The sequence below is a fragment of the Microcaecilia unicolor genome, chromosome 8 (genome assembly GCF_901765095.1).
Source record: "Microcaecilia unicolor chromosome 8, aMicUni1.1, whole genome shotgun sequence".
NCBI classification, from domain to species: Eukaryota; Metazoa; Chordata; class Amphibia; order Gymnophiona; family Siphonopidae; genus Microcaecilia; species Microcaecilia unicolor.
In genome coordinates, this window is record NC_044038.1 from 32596324 (window position 1) to 32619094 (window position 22771).

General features: G+C 41.4%; 1 protein-coding gene across 1 annotated transcript in view; it reads right to left on the minus strand.

The window, feature by feature from the left end:
* The window catches only part of LOC115475638 (multidrug resistance-associated protein 1-like), a 181862-nt gene that overhangs the window by 25246 nt on the left and 133845 nt on the right, over window positions 1-22771 (minus strand). The window contains exons 21-25 of the mRNA XM_030211527.1: window positions 21594-21723; window positions 19396-19603; window positions 15514-15824; window positions 13177-13376; window positions 10789-10915 (exon numbers count right to left, since the gene is read on the minus strand). Coding sequence (XP_030067387.1) covers window positions 10789-10915; window positions 13177-13376; window positions 15514-15824; window positions 19396-19603; window positions 21594-21723 — 976 coding nt within the window. The remainder of the gene's footprint in view (window positions 1-10788; window positions 10916-13176; window positions 13377-15513; window positions 15825-19395; window positions 19604-21593; window positions 21724-22771) is intronic.

A 22771-nucleotide genomic window follows, 5' to 3' on the forward strand; every position in this document is an offset into this window, starting at 1 on the left:
ATTGGGTTTAAAAGAGGAATTGTAGGATATTGTTAAACACAGAATTTTAAAAAAAAAAAAAAAAAAAAAGGAAAAAACTTTATTAGCTAGTCTCCATACCTTTTTCCCCATAGTTTTAAAACGTAAATTTTCTGCCAAAGCATTAACAGATAGACTCTAGAAAGCACAGTAGTGTACCAATGACATAGGAAAATGTGGGGGAGAGGTTCTGGAAGCCAAATTTAAGTTCAGGCAGTGGTGTGCTGGAGCCGGCTCACATGCCTGTTGTTCTACACGGCGAGCCGGCTCCGGTAAATGAGGTAAGCATGGCAGGAGAGCGCCAAGGGCCATGGGTGGATGGAGGGGAGAGGAGAGTCGCTGGACATGGGTGGGTGGATGGAGGGGAGGGCAGGGGAGAGAGGAGGGTTGCTGGAAATGGGTGGATGGAAGGGAGGGCAGGGAGAGAGGAGAACTGTTGGACATGGATGAAGGGAAGGGGAGGGGAGGAGACAGAGAAGAAATTCTGGACATGGATGGAGGGTAGGGGAGAGAGAAGAAATTCTGGACATGGATGGAGGGGAGGGAAGACAAAGGAAGGAGATGCACATGGATGGAGGGGAAGGGAGAGAGAAGAAATTCTGGATGTGGATGGAGGGAAGGGAAGAGAGAGGAAGTGAGATGAACATGAATGGAGGAGAGGGAAGGGAGAGAAGAAATGCTGGACATGGATGGAGGAAAGGGAAGGGAGAGAAGAAATGCTGGACATGGATGGAGGAAAGGGAAGGGAGAGAAGAAATGCTGGACATGGATGGAGGAGAGGAAAGGGAGAGAAGAAATACTGGACATGGATGGAGGGGAGGGAAGAGAGAGGAACGAGATGAGATGAGGGAAAAGGAAGAGGAGAAAAACTGCTCATGGATGGAGAAAATAGGCAGAAGCTGGATCCACTGGACAGTCAAATCTGCGGAGGACCCAGCTTTTACTTACAGATGTAGGGCAAGAAATGAAGAAGAAAGGAGGAAAGTAAAGAAATAAATGGAAAGGAAGCCCTGGAAACGGAGTTAAGAGGACAGATAGAAGCAGAATCAGATACTGGGACTGCATGATCAGAAAAACAAAGTCACTAGACAACAAAGGTAGAAAAAAATCACTTTATTTTCATTACAGTGTTTGGAATATGTCCACTTTGAGAATCAGGTGCTCAACATTAAAAGTTTACATTTATTTACTTATTATGGCATTTTATCCCACATTAAACATGAATTAGATTGGAACCTGGGATCATTTATTTTTTTTCCTGGAGAGAGTAATGCATTCCCCCCCCCCCCCCCCCGGCTATAGCCATCTCTGCAATTTTGAGGGGGGGGGGGGGGGGGGCGAAGAGGTGGCCCAGGGAGAGAGCCTGTTGTTAAACATTTACCAGCACACGACTAAGGTAGCATTTTCCGAAGTGCTCCCTGTTCCACGTGCAAGGCACAAGAGACAGGCAGAGCTCCAGAGTCTCAATGCATGGATGAGGCGATGGTACATGGAGGAGGGTTTTAGATTTGTAAGGAACTGGACAATATTCTGGGGAAGGGGGAGCCTATTCCAGAATGATGGGCTCTACCTTAACCAGGGTGAGACCAAGCTGCTGGCATCGGCATTTAAAAAGGAGATAGAGCAGCTTTTAAACTAGAACCTGGGGGAAGACTGAGTCATTCAAAAACGCATAGTTCGGAACAAGGTATCTTTCAAAGATATCACCAAAACAGGGAAGACAGGGTATCCCGATAGCAAGGTTGCAATAGAGACCATAGTAGACCAGGTGTCTAAGTAAAAAGCAGACAAAAGATTGTAATTTAATACTGTCAAGTACTGAGCTTGATGTAAATAGGAACAACAAACATAGTTTGAAATGTCTATATGTGAATGCCAGAAGCCTAAGAAATAAGATGGGAGAATTAGAATATATTGCACTAAATGAAAAATTAGTTATAATAGGCATCTCTGAGACCTGTTGGAAAGAGGATAACCAATGGGACACTGTCATAGTAGGGTACAAATTATATTGTAGTGATAGGGTGGATCGAACTGGTGGAGGGGTAGACTATGTTAAGGAGGACCTTGAATCAAATAGATTGAAAATTCTGCAGGAAACAAAACATCTTGGAATCACTACGGATTGAAATTCTATGTGTAAAGGGGAAAATGAGATTGTGGTAGGAGTGTAGTACCATCTACCTGGCCAGGATGAACAGACAGATGTAGAAATGTTATCAGAAATTAGGGAGGCTAGCAAACTGGTCAACACAATAACAATGGGTGATTTCAATTAACCCGGTATTGACTGGGTAAATGTAACATCAGGGAATACTAGGGAGGTGAAATTCCTTGATGAAATCAAGGACTGCTTTATGGAGCAGCTGGTACAGGAGCCAACAAGAGGAGAAAAAAATGACACACCTAGTCCTTAGTGGAGCGAATGATCTGGTGCAGAAGGTAATGGTGCTGGGGCCGCTTGATAACAGTGATCATAATATGATCAGATTTGATATCGGCTCTGAAGCACACACAGGAAACCCAATACGTTAGCATTTAACTTTCAAAAAGGAGACTATGATAAAATGAGAAGAACAGTGGGAAAAATGCTTAGAGGAGCAGCTGCAAAGGTTAAAATTTTATATCAGGCGTGGATGGTGTTCAAATATACTATCTTTGGAAGCCCAGGCCAAATATATTCTGTGTATTAAAAACGGAGGAATGAAGACCAAACGACAGCCCACATAGTTAAAAGATAAAGTGAAGGAAGCTATTAGAGCTAAAAGAAAATCCTTCAGATTATAGAAGAAGGACCCAACTGAAAATAAGAAGAAACAGCATAATTTTTTTATTTTTATTACATTTGTACCCCGCGCTTTTTCCCCACTCATGGCAGGCTCAATGCGGCAGGCAATGGAGAGTTAAGTGACTTGCCCAGAGACACAAGGAGCAAGTAATGGTAAGTCAAATGCAAAGCACTGATAAGGAAGACAAAGAGGGACTGAAAAAAAAAAAAAAGATTGCGTTGGAGGCAAACACACACATAATTTTTTTTAGGTATATTAAAAGCAAGAAGCTGGCAAAAGAATCAGTTGGACCACTAGATGACTGAAGGGCATTAAATGGGGAATTCAGGGAAGACAAAGACATAGACAAGATTAAATTAATTCTTTGCTTTGGTCTTCACAGAGGAAGATTTGGGAGAGATACTGGTGCCACAGATGGTATTCAAAGCTGATGAGTCAGTGAAACTGAATGAAATCTCTATAAACTTGAGGATGTAATGGCGCAATTTGACAAACTGAAGAGTAGCAATTCGCCTGGATCTGATGGTATTCATCCAAGTACTGACAGAACTGAAAAATTGAAAAATGAACTTGCAGAACTATTGTTAGAAATATGTAACTTATCTTTAAAATCAAGCATGGTACTGGAAGATTGGATGGTGGCCAATGTAATGCCAATTTTTTAAAAAGGTTCCAAAGGTGATCTGGGAAATTATAGAGCGGTGAGCCTGATGTCTGTGCCAGGCAAAATGGTAGAGACTGTTGAGAACAAAATTACAGCGCATATTCAAAAGCATGGCTTAATGAGAGAAAGCCAACATGGATTTAGTGAAGGGAAATCTTGCATGACCAATCTATTACATTTCTTTGAAGGGGTGAACAAACGTGGATAAAGGTGAGTTGATTGATATTGTGTATCTGGAAAAAGTGGAGCTGACAGAAGGGGCTTCCAATTCCGTAAGAGACCATCAGTTAAGAGCGGTGGGGCAGGAATATAACAGCTCCTCTAGGAGGCGACTTGTAGATCAAGATCTCTAAGAGTTGATCCCTGGGTCAACAATCCACCTCTAGAGGAATTGGAATGGCAGCCACTAAGGCCTTGACAATAGGAGGGAAGGAAAGGCTCGCAGATGGAGAGGTCAGATGGAATTGCCCAGGACGCCTCCCTTCATGAAGTATCTGGGATTCTCAGCTGACTCCCATACACCTCTCATTGGTTTCAGCCAGGAACTCCGCATGGGCAGGCTGAGACTGAGTGCCTCGACCTTGAGGAACCATGATGCCAGGAAATACTCTGCAGCCTTGATTCCCATGAAAACTCCAGGCATGGACGTCGACCAACACAAGTGATGGTTGATGCCAATGCCACATGCGACACCGGCATCAGAGGCCCACTGAAGGCTGAGGACCATGCAGAACTGAGTCAAGAGACACTGTAGCTGCAAGCACTTCCGGTGCTAAAGCACTATGAAGAAATCCCAGCCAGGCTCAAGGAGTAGCGGCAAGCTGATACTGAGGCTGCCTGAACCATGACCCCGAGAGAGACATCGAGGAGTGGTTTGCAGCCTCAACTCCAACAAAACTCCCTGCACCAATGCCAACAGACATGGATGTCGAAAACCGGTATCGAATGCGACATCGGCATCATAGGCCTCACCGCAGGCTAAAGACCATGAGAGGCTGCATGGAGTAGCATGGCAGACACAAGGACCCTCGACGTTGATGCACTCCATCCGCCAGCAACTCAAGGAGCAAGAAGTCTGGTCCTGATGCTCAGAGACCCATGCAGGAGCAGCTGCTGGATGTCTTGTAGGTTTCGACACTGCTCTCGTCCATGTCTGCCAAAGCAGTTGATGCCAATGCAACCGCCGTCACTGCAGACCTCGATGCCTATGCCAACTCCATGGCAGTTACAGAAAATGGTCTGAAAACATCAGAAATGGTGCTGAAGCGACTGGAAAATTTCAAAAGAAACAGGAAAGACTCAATGGTGCCTCAAAAAAGACGAAGCATCAGAGAAAAAAATAAGGGACTGTCCCAACAAGCCACGTACAGACTACTAAGCGCGGTAAATATAAGAAAAAAAAACTGAACGGGAAGAAACTAAACCTGAATGAGATACAGAAGCAAATGAGATAATAAAAAAGAAAGCAAAAATAAGGCACCAAAAGAAGCTCAAAACCGAACCAGAAGCTGTGAGGAGAGAAGAAACACACACATCCTCTCCTCACCACGGAAAAAAAGAAACTGTTGGTCCCTTGCTCTCGCAGCGGGTGGGAAGTCACTCGTGCATGCGCAGTGGAGCGCTACTCATGCTCCAAAGAGCTCTGTGAAAGCCTGAAACAAGCTCCGGACAGATGCAACGCAGACCTCATTACTCACATGTGAGAATATTAGCCTGCTTGTCCTCAGAGAATACTTGCTTCCAGTATCAAGCCCTGTGCCCTCGTTCAGTCTACTACTACTACTTAACATTTCTAAAGCGCTACTAGGGTTACGCAGCGCTGTACAATTTAACATCAGAAGAACACAGCAATTTCCCAGCCCTTTGACTGTGTTGTCTGTGAAACTGAACTGAAAAACAGATACAATACAGATCACAACAAGGTTTCTCCTCAACAGCAGTCAGCCCTTATTTCCCAGCTGCAAGAATGACTCATTTCTCCCGGTTTATATTAAACCAACCTCAGTAATTAACTGCCTTTTTCCAGCCACCAGGGATGTAACCAGTTTGAAGCATCAGGAGTTACCCTTTCAGCTGTGATAGCCAGTGATTGCAGAATACAGGAATGTAACATTGCCAACTGCCAGTGAACTTAACATTTAAAAGAACAGGCAGGAAAAGCTCCAGGCAAGCAAACGGCATTACTACATGTAAAAAAATATATTCAATACAAGAGACATTTTAGCTTTCTATCATTTTTATTTTAATATATTAAAACTCAGAAAAGCATTTGAAAGTGCAATTGTTTTCTTCTCAACATAGAGCATCTGCAGTAAAGCCAGCTACATAGCAAGCATTTATCCAGCTGGTTCTTTGCTGAATATATTCAGCCTTGACAATCTAAGCACTTCTTGGCAGATTGGAAGGTGCTAGATATCCAAATTTGCATGAATGGCTTTACAAGTTGCAGAAGCTGCAACAGCGAGACTTGAGTAATTCCTTTTTAAGCAATGTCAGGACACTTCCTCTGGCCTGAAATTCTGTAGGAAGCCAGAATGGTCTGGAAAGCAATACGTTTTTACATTGCAGTCATGACATAACCATGGAAAAAAAAAGTGTGCCAAATTTTCTGGCCATGTACTTTCCCAGTCGCATGCTGTGGTTCTATTTCCAGTTATATAATGGAAGAAAAAATGCACGAAGCGATGCTCAGACTAAAGTCAAAGGACTAAACAAGCAGTGGGAACGAGGAAGAAGAAAGCAAAAGGTGGGAACGTGGAGCATACTTTTAAAAAATTTCCCATGTTTATTTAAATGCCTCTCCCCCTCACCAGTTCAAAAGGGTTGACTATGCACTACTATGTAGAGTTACCTGAGCTGGAACTCTCAGCACCAGGTTTATTGCCCAGGTCAGCCAGAGCAGGGAATGCTGCAGAAGGGGTGATCACAAGTCCTAAGGGGCAGGGGGGAGGAGGCAAGTCATCAAGCAATGGAAATACATAGAGGCTGGATCAAGGGCTTATGATTGCACAGTTCCAGAAGGGGTGTGATGGGGACTGTCACTACAATGACTGGGCTGAAGTAAGGTGGAATGCGATATAGGATGGGGGAATCTAGAGAAAGAACTGATAGCAGAAGTTGCCTCTGCTGATGGGTGAGGACTTAAAATCAGTTCTGCTCAAGTTCCACTGCTGTGGAAATAAACATTTTTTAGCATGCTGTGATTGCATGAAATGCCATAAAATGACCATTCAAGAGCACACTGGGTGAAAGCAAAGTTGCATACGTGTGTCAGGGTGTGGTCTCCAGAATTGTACACAATATTCTAATATGAGGTCTGACCAGTCTTATACAAGGGCATCATCACCTTTTTCCTAATGGCTATTATTCTCCCTAGGCACCCAAGCATCCTTCTAGCTTTCGCCGTCGCTTTTTCTACCTGTTTGGCCACCTTAACATCATCCTACGATGACTCGCTCCTGTTTCGTGCAGAAAAAGTTCTTCACCTCCTGAACTATACGGTTCCCATGGGTTTTTGCAGCCCAAGTGCATAAATCTGCCAAATTCCAGACCATTCCTCTAGCTTCACTAAATCCCTCCCCATGTTATCTACACCATTAGGAGTATCTACTCCATTGCAGATTTTGGTATCATCCGCAAAGAGGCAAAAACTTTACAGATAGCGCCTAAGCGCTACAGCATGTAACTACATAGTTTTTTTATTTTGGGGGGGGGGGGGGGATAGGGTCAGGCTGCACAATTATGCGCAAAGCTAATAGAATAATTTAAGTTGTGTGCACAAGTGCTAACATTTACACCTTTTATATGGTGTGACAGTACCCAAATGTTGGCATGCAAATGCCAACTTACGCTCTATGCTATAATGTAATCTGGGTGCCTAGATGCTATTATAGAATACTACCTCAGTGTACAGATTTTTGGAGCCCTTTAGCACCCTTTATATAACCGTGCCCCTTGAGTACAGTGTGCATTTCTGGACAAAGGGGAGTCGGTTGATATTGTGTATCTGGATTTTCAAAAGGCGTTTGACAAGGTACCTCATGAAAGGCTACAGAGGAAATTGGAGGGTCATGGGATAGGAGGAAATGTCCTATTGTGGATTAAAAACTGGTTGAAGGACAGGAAACAGAGAGTGGGGTTAAATGGGCAGTATTCACAATGGAGAAGGGTAGTTAGTGGGGTTCCTCAGGGGTCCGTGCTAGGACCGCTGCTTTTTAATATATTTATAAATGATTTAGAGATGGGAATAACTAGCGAGGTAATTAAATTTGCTGATGACACAAAGTTATTCAAAGTCGTTAAATCGCGACAGGATTGTGAAAAATTACAAGAGGACCTTACGAGACTGGGAGACTGGGCGGCTAAATGGCAGATGATGTTTAATGTGAGCAAGTGCAAGGTGATGCATGTGGGGAAAAAAGAACCCGAATTATAGCTACGTCATGCAAGGTTCCACGTTAGGAGTTACGGACCAAGAAAGGGATCTGGGTGTCGTCGTCGATAACACACTGAAACCTTCTGCTCAGTGTGCTGCTGCGGCTAAGAAAGCGAATAGAATGTTGGGTATTATCAGGAAAGGTATGGAAAACAGGTGTGAGGATGTTATAATGCCGTTGTATCGCTCCATGGTGCGACCGCACCTTGAGTATTGTGTTCAATTCTGGTCGCCGCATCTCAAGAAAGATATAGTAGAATTGGAAAAGGTGCAGCGAAGGGCGACTAAAATGATAGCGGGGATGGGACGACTTCCCTATGAAGAAAGACTAAGGAGGCTAGGGCTATACAGCTTGGAGAAGAGACGGCTGAGGGGAGACATGATAGAGGTATATAAAATAATGAGTGGAGTGGAACAGGTGGATGTGAAGCGTCTGTTCACGCTTTCCAAAAATACTAGGACTAGGGGGCATGCGATGAAACTACAGTGTAGTAAATTTAAAACAAATCGGAGAAAATTTTTCTTCACCCAACGTGTAATTAAACTCTGGAATTCGTTGCCGGAGACAGTGGTGAAGGCGGTTAGCTTAGCAGAGTTTAAAAAGGGGTTGGATGGTTTCCTAAAGGACAAGTCCATAAACCGCTACTAAACGGACTTGGAAAACTCCAAAATTCCAGGAATAACATGTATAGAATGTTTGTACGTTTGAGAAGCTTGCCAGGTGCCCTTGGCCTGGATTGGCCGCTGTCGTGGACAGGATGCTGGGCTCGATGGACCCTTGGTCTTTTCCCAGTATGGCATTACTTATGTACTCTCTCTCAAGAAGATAATACAGAAAATATAAAGAAACTAGTAAAAAAGGCCCGTTTCTGACCCAAATGAAACAGGCGCTAGCAAGGTTTTCCTCATTGAGCAGTTGCCTGTGAGGTGCGATGCCCCCCCTCCCGGCACCATCCCACCCACGGCGATGCATCCGGCCGCAGCCATCCGACCCACCGTGCCCATCGCACCCACCTTCGCGTTGGTTTGGCGGCGGGGGACCCGGAACCCCGCCACCACAAGTCCTGTGTGCTGAGTACGGCGTCATCTTCGGCGTTCCTAGCTTGTGGAGGCAGGGCTTCTGTGCGTCTGACGTCATGCACGTGCAGGACGTCAGACGCACAGAAGCCCTGCTTCCACAGGCTAGGAACGCCGAAGATGACGCCGTAGTGAGCAGACAGGGCTTGTGCTGGCGGGGTTTCGGGTCCCCCGCCAGCAAAGCAACGCAAAGGTGGGTGTCTCAGGAGGGGGTTGTTGCAGGGGGGTGCTGGAGGTCCTTGTGTTGAGCTGCAGCTTTAGGGGGGGGGGGGTCAACCGTTTGTTTAGGTGATTTTTTTTTCCCGCCCTCGACGTCATGACGTTTGACGCGAGGGCGGGGCACGGGTCTGTGGGGTGGCTTCACCACCATGAATCCACGAACCGTTCTGGGAGACTGACTGACTTCAGTGACGTCAGTGTCCTCAGAACGTTGAGGTTGCTTTTTATTATAGTAGAAGGGCAACAAATAAGATATAGGGAACGGAACTGCCACCATATGAAAAAAAAAGAAAAGAAAGCTAAACTGGTTAGGGCTCTTTTGCTTGCAGAAGAGACAGCTGAAGGGAGATACGCCATCTATAAAATCATCAGCGGATGTGGAAAGAGTAAATAAAGAACGGTTGTTTGCTCTTTCAAATACTAAGACAGGGAGACGGCCCAAGAAAATAATTGGTAGCACATTTCAAACAAATTACAAAAAGTATCTTTTTTTTTAACTCAGCATACAATTAAGCTGCAGAATATTTTGCTGGAAGATGTGGTCAAGGCACTTCCCATAGCTGGGTTTAAGAATGATTTATACTAATTCCTGAAGGAAAGTCCATAGACCGTTGGCAGCCATTTAGGCTTAGGAAAGCCATCACATACCTTTGCATATGAACAGGACCTGTCTCTCTAAGCCTACATTTCCTATTTCCTCTTTCAATACAATAAACTTCACTAGAACATATATATTACTGTGCATATTTGACCATCTGAAAGCTTCACTTAGCAAATGTTTAATGATATTTTTTTTCTTACATTTGTACCCCGCGCTTTCCCACTCCTAGCAGGCTCAATGCGGCTTACATATTATATACAGGTACTTATTTGTACCTGGGGCAATGGAGGGTTAAGTGACTTGCCCAGAGTCACAAGGAGCTGCCTGTGCCTGCAGTGGGAATCGAACCCAGTTCCCCAGGACCAAAGTCCACCACTCTAACCACTAGGCCACTCCTCCACATGAAAGGGTGCATGAACTTCTTTAAGAGAGGTTTCCAAACAAATTAATAAAATCTACAGACTTCCAGGTTGAAAAAGAAGAGAAACATTTGTGTGTGTGTGTGGGGGGGGGGGGGGGAAGGAACGTATGGCATCAGCAAAATCTACAAAAATCTACCAGATATACTGAGGGTTTATACTGACTTAACTGAGACCTACAGCAAAAAGTCCATTTTTCTATTAGGTCTCAGGTAATTGCATAGATTTTGCAAACTCCAGCCAGGATGAATCTGCCTAGTTCAAGTTTGAATGAAACCCTAATCCCTTATGTCAAGACCTTTCTTTTTAATATAAATTTTTTATTGATTCAACACAACCAGCATCAATACAAAAGTGTCATATGCCTTTCCATTAACTCTTATAACATGTATCTGAACATTTGACACTCCCCTCCCTCATCAATAGTTTTACATTTATTTAACCCCCCCTCCCCGCTTCCCCATCTTTTTCATCCACTCGACCTTTCTACTTATCTTTAAGCTAGAGAGTCAGAATTTTCCATTTAAAAATTAAACGTATATATGCAATTAAACCCACGGAAATACCTGCAATGCATAAGACACTGAAAGTCCTACTAATCCAGGGCTGAGGCTCTGTCTGGCAATCACTGCAAACAGAGCTGCAAACAGGACTATGCAGTTTCCAACAAATTCCAGTCTTACAGCCAACCACCTGCAGGTAAATGTGAAGTTCCAATTACGGCTCAGGTATGAGAAAGCAAACTCTCAAACAGATTAATGTGCCCTAATTACACAACTATTATTTTTTATTACCTCCCCTTTCAGCTCATATTCTAACATGCTTACTTCTGCTTTGGCACTGGTTACTTCTTTTTACTTCATGTATTTAGTGTGGTGCTACCACAGTAACCGTCACCGATTTTTCTACTATAGTCTCTCTTTAGTCCATATTTTCTGAGAATTTCTAATCAGCTGATATTGTTAGCGATATTTTATAAATGTTTATTTGTAAGCTGCACACAACGCTCTGGTATCAGTTTTGTGCGGTAAAAAAAAATGGAATAAGTTTGACAAATTTCCACACGTACACAGATCAGAAACAGGCAGAAAAAAATAAAAAGCCCAACAGTAGGGTTCTGGGAGGCAATTGCTCAAAAGTCCGGCACTGTTCTAAACAGTGCTGGAAAAATACCGCCACAACAGCGCAGCAAAGGAACCCCCTTAATGCTCAACACTAATGATGTGCAAATTTAGACATGTTGTTAGTGTTGAACATTAGGGAGATCCACGGGAGGACAGCGTCTAGCACACGTGCTGAAGAGTTGTGCATTAAGTTCAGCGCATGCCCAGAACGCCAGAGGGGGGAGGAGGAGGAACAGCTGCCAGTAAGTGCAGCTGAAGGGTTGTATTTGTTTATTCACCAACAGCACCAATCCCTCATTTTGAGTTTCGCACTAGTATGTGCTCTGAATCTGGCTACTCTTCGCAAGCTTGTAATAAAGGCAAGCAGTTCAGAGCATCCAGACTGTCTTCCTGGTGCAAGGATTAGAAATATCGAAGGGCTCAACAATACACAGAATACACAACTGTTAAAAACTTTGCAAATGCACACTTGTCTCCATAATTCTTTTGGATATTCTCTTTTTTTTTTTTTTTTTTTTTTTGAGTCAGCAACACCAATCTCCCTATTCCTCCCTAGCTCAGCACAACCCTATCGCCAGCTCAGAGCTGGCGTAGGGTTTGCCGCAGAAGGAGCGCCCTTGTTTTGCACGCTGCCCACTGAGCATTGGGGAGGAATGTGGGAGGTCTTCTTTTGCATGCATTTGCAAGCTCATTGCACTCAGAGTCAGCAAGCTCATTGTTTGACGCGCTCATCGGCTTTCAGCATTTGGCGGGAGCAAATGTGGACACTAGTCCGGTGTTAATGGCCTCTAGAACCTGCATTGGGGCCTGAATACGTCAGTGGGTAACTACATGCTTCAGCTATCCCTTTTCCACCCCAGAAATTTGCAACAATGGCTCCCTTCTCACAGAGACTGGAAAAGGAGATCTCTCTGAGGCTGAATCTTCCTTACTGCCAACAGATGCCACTCTTGCAGCAGACACTGTCCATCTTCTGTCCCACAGCCCAAGTGCATCTTTCCTACTGCATGCCTAGTTCTTGGGAGCCCCAGAGAAACCACAGGATCCCATGAGGCTGCATGGTAGCAATTGGCTCTATTGTCAAGTCACAGAGCAAACTTGAGTTAGCTTTTCGTGAATAAAGATTATATGGTTTGGTTTTTAGTCTAAAAAATTTGATATGTTTTTACACATCTAAACAGATTACAGTTATATTTCAGATCTAATTTATATAAAAATGAAAACTTAATATAATCCTAAAAAATTAATTTGATTCTTCCATCTCAGCTCCACTTTTAAATATATTTAGATTATTTAGGATGCAGTTTTCCAAATTACCCACTGCTCAATTTTGCTCAATGAAAAGACTGAGGAAATTAACCGAGCTTTGAGGGGTTTTTTTTTCCCCTGCAGAACAGGAAGTTTCACTCTCCCTGCAACTGCAAAGGATGAATTCCAAATGGCAAGCCAAAATAACTAAATGCTATATCTTGTCAACATTAAGTGTTGGAGTAGCAGACAAACAACACACCAATGTCACAACAGCAAAACTCTGTGGTGATATTGAGTCAGTTCTAACTCCAAAATCTATTACCCTTTGGGCTCTAAACAAATTCCCTATATGTGAGGAATTAATTTCCCCTTGATATCCACAATGCCTCAGCTTTACCAATATTTAGCCCAGGTTTTTGCCAAAGAAGCCATTTTAATGTTGCTTCAAATACAATAGCTATCTTTATAAATCCTGGTGTCCTCTGCTGGGGCTGTTTAATAGATTTACCCCAGGTGCAAAGTGCTCAGTATAATTGCTTGGTAACGGTTAGATAATTCATTGCCCTTGGCCAAGCTCACCTGTTTGCAATGATGCTTGGGAAATAAGCTTTCTGGTGTTCATCAACCTTCAAATCACTTATCTGTATGAAGCGCTTCTGCTCTTCGAAAGCTCGAATGACACTGACACCAAGGAGGGTCTCGTTAAAATGAGAATATACTGGTGACTGGCTAACTGATTCCAGGCGCTTCAGCTGACGGGAGGTAGCCACATAAAACCTCTGAGAGCAAACACACAAGTTGGTTAACAGCTTAAATACACAAAAAGCGCCAGAAGTTGCAATTTCTCTGAAAGCATGCCTTAGTACATGAAGTGCTTACTGTGGAGGAGGGGGCCATGATACCTTTCGGGCTACATGAACAATTGTTATACATTTTCATAATTTTTAAATGCATTTAAGGGGAAATTCTATAACCAGGAATCTCCATTTAGGTTCCTTGAGGTCCTACAGTAGAAGTCTATTCTATACTAGAACCAAGGCAACTAGGTTCTGTAACAGAATACTAGCATAACCCAGTATTGACACTGGGCACCCTAACATCTGGGCACCTGCACTTACGAGCTATGTGCAGGCACCTAAATATGGCAAGTACCCATGCTAACACATTATTCTGTAAGTGGGACCCCCACCTATGTCCTACCCCTGTGTACACATTCCTTGCAAATACACTAAGTTAAGCACGTATTCGCAAGATGGCGCTTAGGCAGAATTTTTGCATTTAGGAACATAGAAAATGACGGCAGATAAAGTCCATATGGCTTATTCAGTCTGCCCAGCCATACTATCTCCTATATCTTCCTCCACCTAACAGATCCCACATGCATGTCCTGTGCATTCTTGAATTCAGATACAGTCCTCATCTCCCACCACCGGGTCACTGCACGTGTCCACCACACTTTCCATAAGGAAATATTTCCTTAGATTACTTTTGAGCATATCCCCCTTTAGCATCTTATGTCCTCTTGTTTTAGAGCTTCCTTTCAGTTGAAAGATATGCACAGCTGCCACCTGTGCATTTATGCCATGGAGAGATTTAAATGTCAGTGCATATGTGCAAACATATGGGCCATTTATGCACATAACGAACACATAAATGTGAGGGCCTAGTTTATCGAATTGTAGTCACAGCTGTGAATAATGCAGGTACAGAAAGGAAAGAAAGGGAAAAACAGCCCCACTGCACCCCAGCAAAGGATCTCAAACCAATGCAAAAGGGATCATCGCTGCTTTGATTTTTTTTTTATGGACAATGGTTTATCACATAATACATTAAACTAGGGTTGCAGGAAAAGAGTTGGTTTTAGTGATAGCCATTGCTGAGCACCAACCAGAACACCATACAAATGGTGGCACTTATTCCCTCTGCTAATGCTTGTTCATCTGTTACCACAACAGAGATCAGGTCTACATTAGAATCATTATCACCAGTAAGAGAGTGCTTCAGCCATCACAGGCACCAATAAGATCTGTATGTACAAGGAGAAATTAGACCTTACCTGCTAATTTGCTTTCCTTTAGTCCCTCCGGACCGGACCAGGCTGGTAGGCAAGCACAGCCCATCAGTCCAATCCTGGTCTGGTCCGGAGGGACGCTAAGGAATATCAATTTTACATTTCAAGCACTGAATGCTCTACTGTACAGCTCTTATAAATTTTTCTTCCCCACCGTGCCACACAACTCCTTTTCTACTCGTATTGATTTAGCAAGAATTTTTCGGAATTTGCAAGAGAAATTCTATTTTGAGCATCAGATTAATCCCATTACGGAAAATTGGGCGATTCCAGGGGAGAGCAGTCTTTTTCCCCCGCTCTTTGACAGTTTTGAGCATTGAGTCAGCGAGGACGTGGACTCTAAAGATAAGTTCAGCTTTAATTATTGCTTTGGCAACTTTTTAGAAGTGACAGCAGCTACAAGTTTGGTGAAGGTTATTTTATGATTGTTTGCATTAACACTTGAGATACAAATAGCACGTTAGAGGTGGCAATATGAAGAGTAACCAAATGAATGAAGTGCTATTCCACCTGGAATAAGTTATTATTAACTACTAAAGCGGAGGGTACTCTTCTTAAAAAATCTCAAAAAAATTAAATAATAAAAAAATATTTGGGATAATTTATATAGGTAAATACAAAGCATTAGTAGCATTTGTCCTGGTTTTTGTTTGCAGTATTTGTATTACCAGTGCTTTTGGGATTTCCTGTTTTCATTATCATAGGCCACCCAGGCACGACTATCTTCCTCTTCAGTTCTTACATGTCCCATCCTTAATTCAACACATATACCCCTTCCCATATCTTACTAGAAAGCGTTGTAATAATTGAAAACAGCCACCAAAATATACAAGACTGCATTTTACCTGAACAAAAAAGTAAAGAAGTCCCAGAGGTGGAATGATGACTGCCACTATGGGAGTGGCCAAAAGGATTATGATGCATGAACCAATCACATTAAACAATGAACCCATGAACATTTTGAAAATCTGGGGGATTATGGAGTCAATTGTGTCAATTTCCTTTGCAAAGCGGTTCACAAGGTTCCCACTGGGTGTCCGTTCAAAGAAGCTTATGGGTGATCTGAGGACATTGTGCAGCAAATCCAGGTGAAGGTACCGTGAAGCAAATATGCCGCCAATAGATACAGCCATTGAATAGCCAAACACCGCAATGCCTGGAAAACAGATAATAAAAAGCAAGGGATTATTGGCTGCACCTGGAGATTAGACTGTATGCAAAACACACAAACCAATGTAAGAGGAAGAATTCATATCCTTAATGTCTCAGGACAAGACATTATTAATAGAATTTTAAAATAGCTCTTGATTCCAGAGGCCAATACTTTTCAACACAGGAGCGAGTTCTCTTAAGCTCATAAATTATCACAAGGTGGAAAGCATGGGGAGTTCCGGCTGTATTTTGTTGGATCTTTAAACATGGAGGAAATTGCTAGCATTCTTGTCTGTTGCTCTATCAAAGAATGGTTTTAATTTTACATTATTCAGCAGCTAAAACTGTTTGGGGTGGGGGGAAGGAGAGGGAAGAGGAAAAGGAAAAAAAATGGAAAATCACACATTAAAACAAACAAACCATGTGAAGACCGTAGCAGCCAGGGAATTATATTGTGCAAGCTCTAGGAATAATCACTCAGAAAAGCAACATTTTCTAAAACTCATTCAACACAAAAATTGAGTTGCTTACTTGTAATGGGATTCTCTGTAAAACAGCAGGATAAATCAGACAAGCAATATGCAATGTCATCCGACAGCAGAAATGGTAGCCTTTTCTCACAAACCTCAGACATCAGTTTTTCCAATTATGCTCAGGGACTTCTACAGTGTCTGCTCCCCAATACCTCATAAAGCTTTACATACACCTCCCTCTCCCCCCATCAAAAAAAAAAAGGTGCATGAGGAATATGTGATATCTTGTTATCTATGAAGCACTCCCATAACACATAAGCAGCTCTACTTTCTCAATGAACTAACAGGATAAAAATCAACCACAGTGGGGCATCCCAAGCCAAGGATTACCTCTTCTTTCCTAACATGTCACATTCTAGGAGTGAACTGGAAAAGAGTAATAGTAATATATAACTTGTATATACTGTCAAGTACCAGAGATCTAGATGGTTTACAAAACACGGCATTAAGCCTAACATAAATAGACAACAGTTAACAGAAATAAAATCATAAACCATACTTTCTAAAAAAACAAGAATTAAATATTTTACTGAAGTGTATATAATATTGCGCTAACCTCATTCTACAGGGAGAGAATTCCACAGCTGCAAATAATTTCTCATGAGAAGATGGCAATCGATTTTGTGAAAGTAATGACAAGTCTAATTTATTACAAAGCAGCTGCATACCCTGGTCTATTCTGAGAATGAAAACAAATCAAAGTAACCAGGTAAATCAGACTCATTCTATTCAATATTCTTTTGTAAAAAACACAACTTTGAACTCAATATGCGCTAGGATGATAACCAATAAAGATGTCAGTGATCGAGGGACTACTCTTGCGGCCATATTTTGAATTAATTGTAAGCGGAATAATGAATTTTGTGTTAACCCTAAAGACAGAATATTACAACAGCCCAAGAAAGAAACAAAAATTAAAAGCACAAACTGAAGTGCATATAATAAGTGCTCTGACCTCATTCTACAGGGAGAAAATTCCACAACTGTGGAGCCACAGCTGCAAATAATTTCTTATGAGAAGATAGCAATCGACTTTGTGAAAGTAATGACAAGTCTAATTTATTACAATGCAGCTGTCTACCTGGTCTATTTTAAGAACAAATCAAATTAACCAGGTAAATCAGATTCATTCTATTCAATATTTTTTTGTACAAAACACAACTTTGAACTCAATATGGACTCCAATGGTAACCAATGTAAACATGTCAGTAACTGAGGGATTACTTTTGCAGCCATATTTTGAATTAATTGTAAACAGGATAATACATTTTGTGTTAACCCTAAAGACAGAATATTACAATAGTCCAAGAAAGAAAAAAAATTAAAGCATAAACCATGAGGGATGGGGGAGGACATCTGTTAATAGTAGAAAAGTCAACTTAATATGCCCTAATATGCCAGGGAACACAGAAGGATCTGTCTAGACAGAAGTGTGAGGTGAAAGTGTAAATGAAAGACCAGATTGCTTCTTTATAGATTTCCTCAACTAATAATAAACTGAGGTAAGGAACCGAAGACACCATTTACTAAGTTGTATTCCCACCAGGGAAGTGTGCATGAACACAGCCATTCCCATTTTGTTTGGTGTGAAGGATAGAAAGAGCTGTAAAAACAGAACTTCAGCAAGGTTGAGCTCTTTGAAAGAAATCAAAGCAGCTCATCTACATCGGGTGCGTACTGTGCTTATCCTGCAATTAGTGTTCCACATATCATATGTACAAGCCAATATTTCTTGCACCGGGTTTTTCTGAGAGTGTCAACAGTTAAGTTAGCTGTTCCCACTGTAACATTCTCGATCCCTTATGTATCTACAATCCATCGGGTTGTAATGAATAAAGTTGGTAAGACATCTTATGAGACCAATGCTTGAAAAGAGGGGGGTAAAAAAAAAACAAAATCACGACATGGTGTCCTTTAAATTATAAGTTCTCCCTTTCTAATTGGGACTGTTCATGCAAACTACTCAAGGATGAAACATTAAGCTGAGAGACAGGCAATATATAAGGCCAAAAGTAAACAATGGTATCTGCTTTGCTCAAGGACGGGAGTTGCTTCTTTAGCTGTCAACTACAGTTCAACTCAAGCTTGTAGAAGCTTCATGCTGTAGAACTGATATATGCTAAGCTCAGTGACAGCAGTAGGAGAACCCCACACAAGAAGCTAGCTTAGCTGCTACTCAAAGAAGGAGCTTCTCTTCTTAACGTATAAATTGGTGCTTGCAGTCCAGTCAGATTTTTAGTTGGTAACCTCAACCATTCAGGAGGTGAAGGGAGAAAGATTTAGGGATATAATGTTCTCATGTAAAGGCCCTAATTTGGTGGACTAGGCCAGTGTTTCCCAAGTCTGGTCCTGGAGCACCCCTTGCCAGTCAAGTTTTCAGGATATCCACAATAAATACGCATGAACTTGATTTGCATAAACTGCCTCCATTATATGCAAATCTCTTTCATGCATATTTCTTGTAGATATCCTGAAAACCTGACTGGCAAGGGGTACTCCAGGACCGGACTTGGGAAACACTGGAATAGGCTACCTAAAAGGATCTGAACAAAAATGTTCCAGAAGCTGTTGAAATCTTGGTTATTTCTGAGACAGCAGGGGTGTAAGGAATGATGGTTGTTGATAATGGTGTTTCATGATTGAGGAGACTCTAGTCTGACTTTGTGTGGCATATAAGTTATTTTTGTCTAATATGGATCTATTTTTAAAATTATTATTACAGTATGACTGTTTAATGTGTATACCAGTGAGAAGAAAAATGTTGGTATTAGTACTGAACAGTTTGCATCTTTAATCGAAATAATAAAAAAAAATTAAAGTAAAAAAAATATATATATTGGTGTTTAATGAGAAAACTTGTTAGAAAGCTATCACTTATTTGTCCAAACATTCTGAAAACTACTATAAAACAAAACATACAGCACCGATGGAGGAAGAGTCTGTGCCAGGTGAATCCAAATGATGGTAATGTCAAACATCTATGTGTTACTGAGACAACCTAGAAATGATATTTAGAGTGGTCTTAAAGATTTTAAGACAAACCTTGTGAAATTCCCAACGCTCCATACACTGACAAGCGAATTTTAGTGTACTGCTGGGTTCCATTAACCACCTCATCGTCTGTCCACAAGCTTAGCCAGTAGTTTGAAGCCAAAGAGGCTACGTGAGTGCACATAAAGAGGAAAATGCTCAAAAAAGTGATAAAAAGTCCAATAGCTTTCATATATTCCCAAAAGACTGCCAGCCTTACCTAGAAAGGAAAAGGAGGCAAAAAAAAAACACATTCAGAAAATAAATTACATTATAGTGCTAACACAACTAAGGTTTATAACAGTCGGGATTGCTATTCAAAACAATTTATTTGGTTAACTTTGGAGTTAAACATATAACAGCGGAACCTGCACTGGCCAGTGGTTACATTTTAAACAGAAAAGGAACGTTCAATGATATGGTTAACTTTACCTGGATAAAGAGGACTACATAAAAACAGTTGGCCTAACTATATCCAATTTAAATTTATAACTGCATATTCAGGGCATCTTTAGGTGGCATTTGAGCTAATATATTTCCCCTTCTTTTAGCTTTGATAGACTATTAATTTATTTAATAAAATGTTAAATACCCTCTTTTTGGATCAAGCTAGTCCATTCAAAATGGTGTATATAAAACAAAACAAAATAAATTACTAAAATAATCCAGCAAGAATTAGAAATAGCATCTTTCAAAAAGCTCAGCAGAAAGGAGTCCTTTATCCCAAGCAGAACAATTTCAGGATCAGCTTAGAACCCAGGGTCTGATGGATAAACAGAAAAATGCAGCCCATGAAGGTGTCACAGTACTCAACCCGCTACAAAAAAACGTAATACCCCAAACCCAAGTAATGTCTGTTAAAACGAATGGCTTTTGTTAGTGCATGACACCAGCCTACTTTCTACTTTCTTAAGCTACAGGATTCCCAATTAAGGCTCACTGTGGCAATTTGCTGCAAATACATTTACTACAGTGAAAGCTAATGCTGAGATCCGTTGTGTAGATTTGGTGAGACGCCATATCCACATTTCACTAGTATAGATAGATTGTTTTCTCAACCTTAGGGTTTATAGGGTGTTACCAAGGGTCCACTTGTATTTAATTTGTAGAAGCAAACCATAAAATAATTATATCTAAAACTTATCATAGTTTACATACACATCTGGTTGTCTCTATTAGAAAATCATAAGTGCATAAGTATTGCCATATTGGGAAAGACCAAAGGTCCATCAAGCCCAGCATCCTGTTTCTAACAGTGGCCAATCCAGGTCACAAATACCTGGCAATATCCCAAAAAAGTACAAAATATTTTATACTGCTTATCCCAGAAATAGTGGATTTTCCCCAAGTCCATTTAATAATCCTTTTAATTGTGGCTAAAAAAGTGAAAATATCTTTCCCTTCCAAATAAAAGTCTTACACATTCTGTGCTGCATCAAAATTATCCCATTCTACACCCTCTCTCTATACCTATTTTTAGATTACTAGTAATCGCCAGCCCTTTGGCTATAGAAACTGTTGTCATATGCTGCATCATTCCTTGATAATTTGCATATTTGCATCTTTGCCAAAATAAAAAAGTATTGAAAAAAGGAAATTGGTCCAATCTAAAGGTATAAACCCCACTAACACAGATTTAGAGGCCAACTGAATTTTGGTTTTGGTTATGGTGCCGAAACTGGCCCAAATCCTTTTTCTGCCCAGTTTCAGCCAAAAAGCTATGGCCATGGTTTCAGCTTTGGCAGAAACTGATCGTGTGTTTATATATACATATAAAGTTTTGGTCAGCCTCAGATTAAATTGGGATTCAAATATTTACCTTTTTTGGAGCTATTGGAGTAATAAAAAGAGCCCCCCTTCCACACCACCTCCAGTACACCACCAGCTTGTTGGCTGGAAGAACACAAAGACAGAATGTCTCCATCCCTTCTTGAACACAGATAAGAGGTAAAACATTGAGGTCAATTTCCAGTAGCAGATACATGGATAAAAATCTGGAGATACTTCTACAGGCGTGATATGGATACCTGCCCCCAGAGTGTCCCTGGCCCCTATAAGTGAAAAAACTTGGTACGATGTTGACTTATGGACAAAACTGATCCATACATAGGCTGGCAATGGCATTTGAAAACTAAAAAGTGTTTATGCAGCAGTACCCAATCCTGATTGCAAAAGTGGTTTTCAAAATCAACCAGATTGTGTCATCATACTCTGCCGGTCTTGGCCTTGTCAGCTTCCATCAGTTTCCAAGCTTCCTTTTCAGACGTGGACTTCTGCAGGTCTACCGAGCTACTCAGATGCAATGATCTACTTGTTTCCGAGGAGGAACTCAGTTGCCTGCTATAAAAGAATGAATGGCAAGTGTAACAAGTCTGCTGCTGGTGCTGAATCAAAAGAGCTTCTTACTCTTTATATTGACTGAGTCGTGAATTGCTAAGAACTGTACATCAGTGGTAAGCAAGTATCTTAAATAAACACTACATATGAAAGAAGTCAACCGTTGTGTTAAAGAAAAATGTCCAAAAATTTAAACCACATCTCCCATAAACAATGCCCTTTCTGGAAGAGTTGAAGATGTAAAGCTCACAATGAGAGCCTATAAACACAGTTACGTTATTTATTGACTATAAGCATCGTGCCCAAAGGGCATTTACTGCAACTGGGAGCTAAAATACATTTTATTTTAGCAGCTTTTAAAGCTTTACTATACCCAATATTCTTTAAATAAAAAAACCCAAAACAAAACAAAATGTTCTCATCAAAACGATGTATTCTTAGTGAACTCTAATGCCTTGTGACCATTAAAACAAAATCTATTTTAAGTCATAATAGCCAAATTAAAAATCAGCTACCAATATCTATTCATGAACATAAAAACTTTCTTATGACAGCTTCTCATACAATTCAGAACGGAGTAGCCACTTAGGGATTCAATAAGTAGACTAAACCAGGGAAGCTAGAGTTCAAATCCTGCTGACAGATTTTATGCCAATTTGGATAGGGAAATAACTTATGTACCTGAACACAGCTCACCTTGAGCTCAGATTTGGAAAAGGTGAACAATAAAGCGAAGATACTTACATGTAGCAGGTATTCTCCGAGGACAGCAGGCTGATTGTTCTCACATGTGGGTCAACAGCCGTGTTGGCCCAGGAAATGGCAAATTTTTCACCAGCAAAATTAAAATGTTTTGCCAGAGCCTTATGGCACGCGCACCACAAATGCACGGATGACTTCCCGCCCGTTGCGTTGAGCGTGCCTCCTCAGTTTAATCAAAAAGCATATAAACAAAGAACAACAACTCCAAAGGGGAGGTGGGCGGGTTTGTGAGAACAGGTAAGTATCTTCGCTTTCTCCGAGGACAAGCAGGCTGCTTGTTCTCACATGT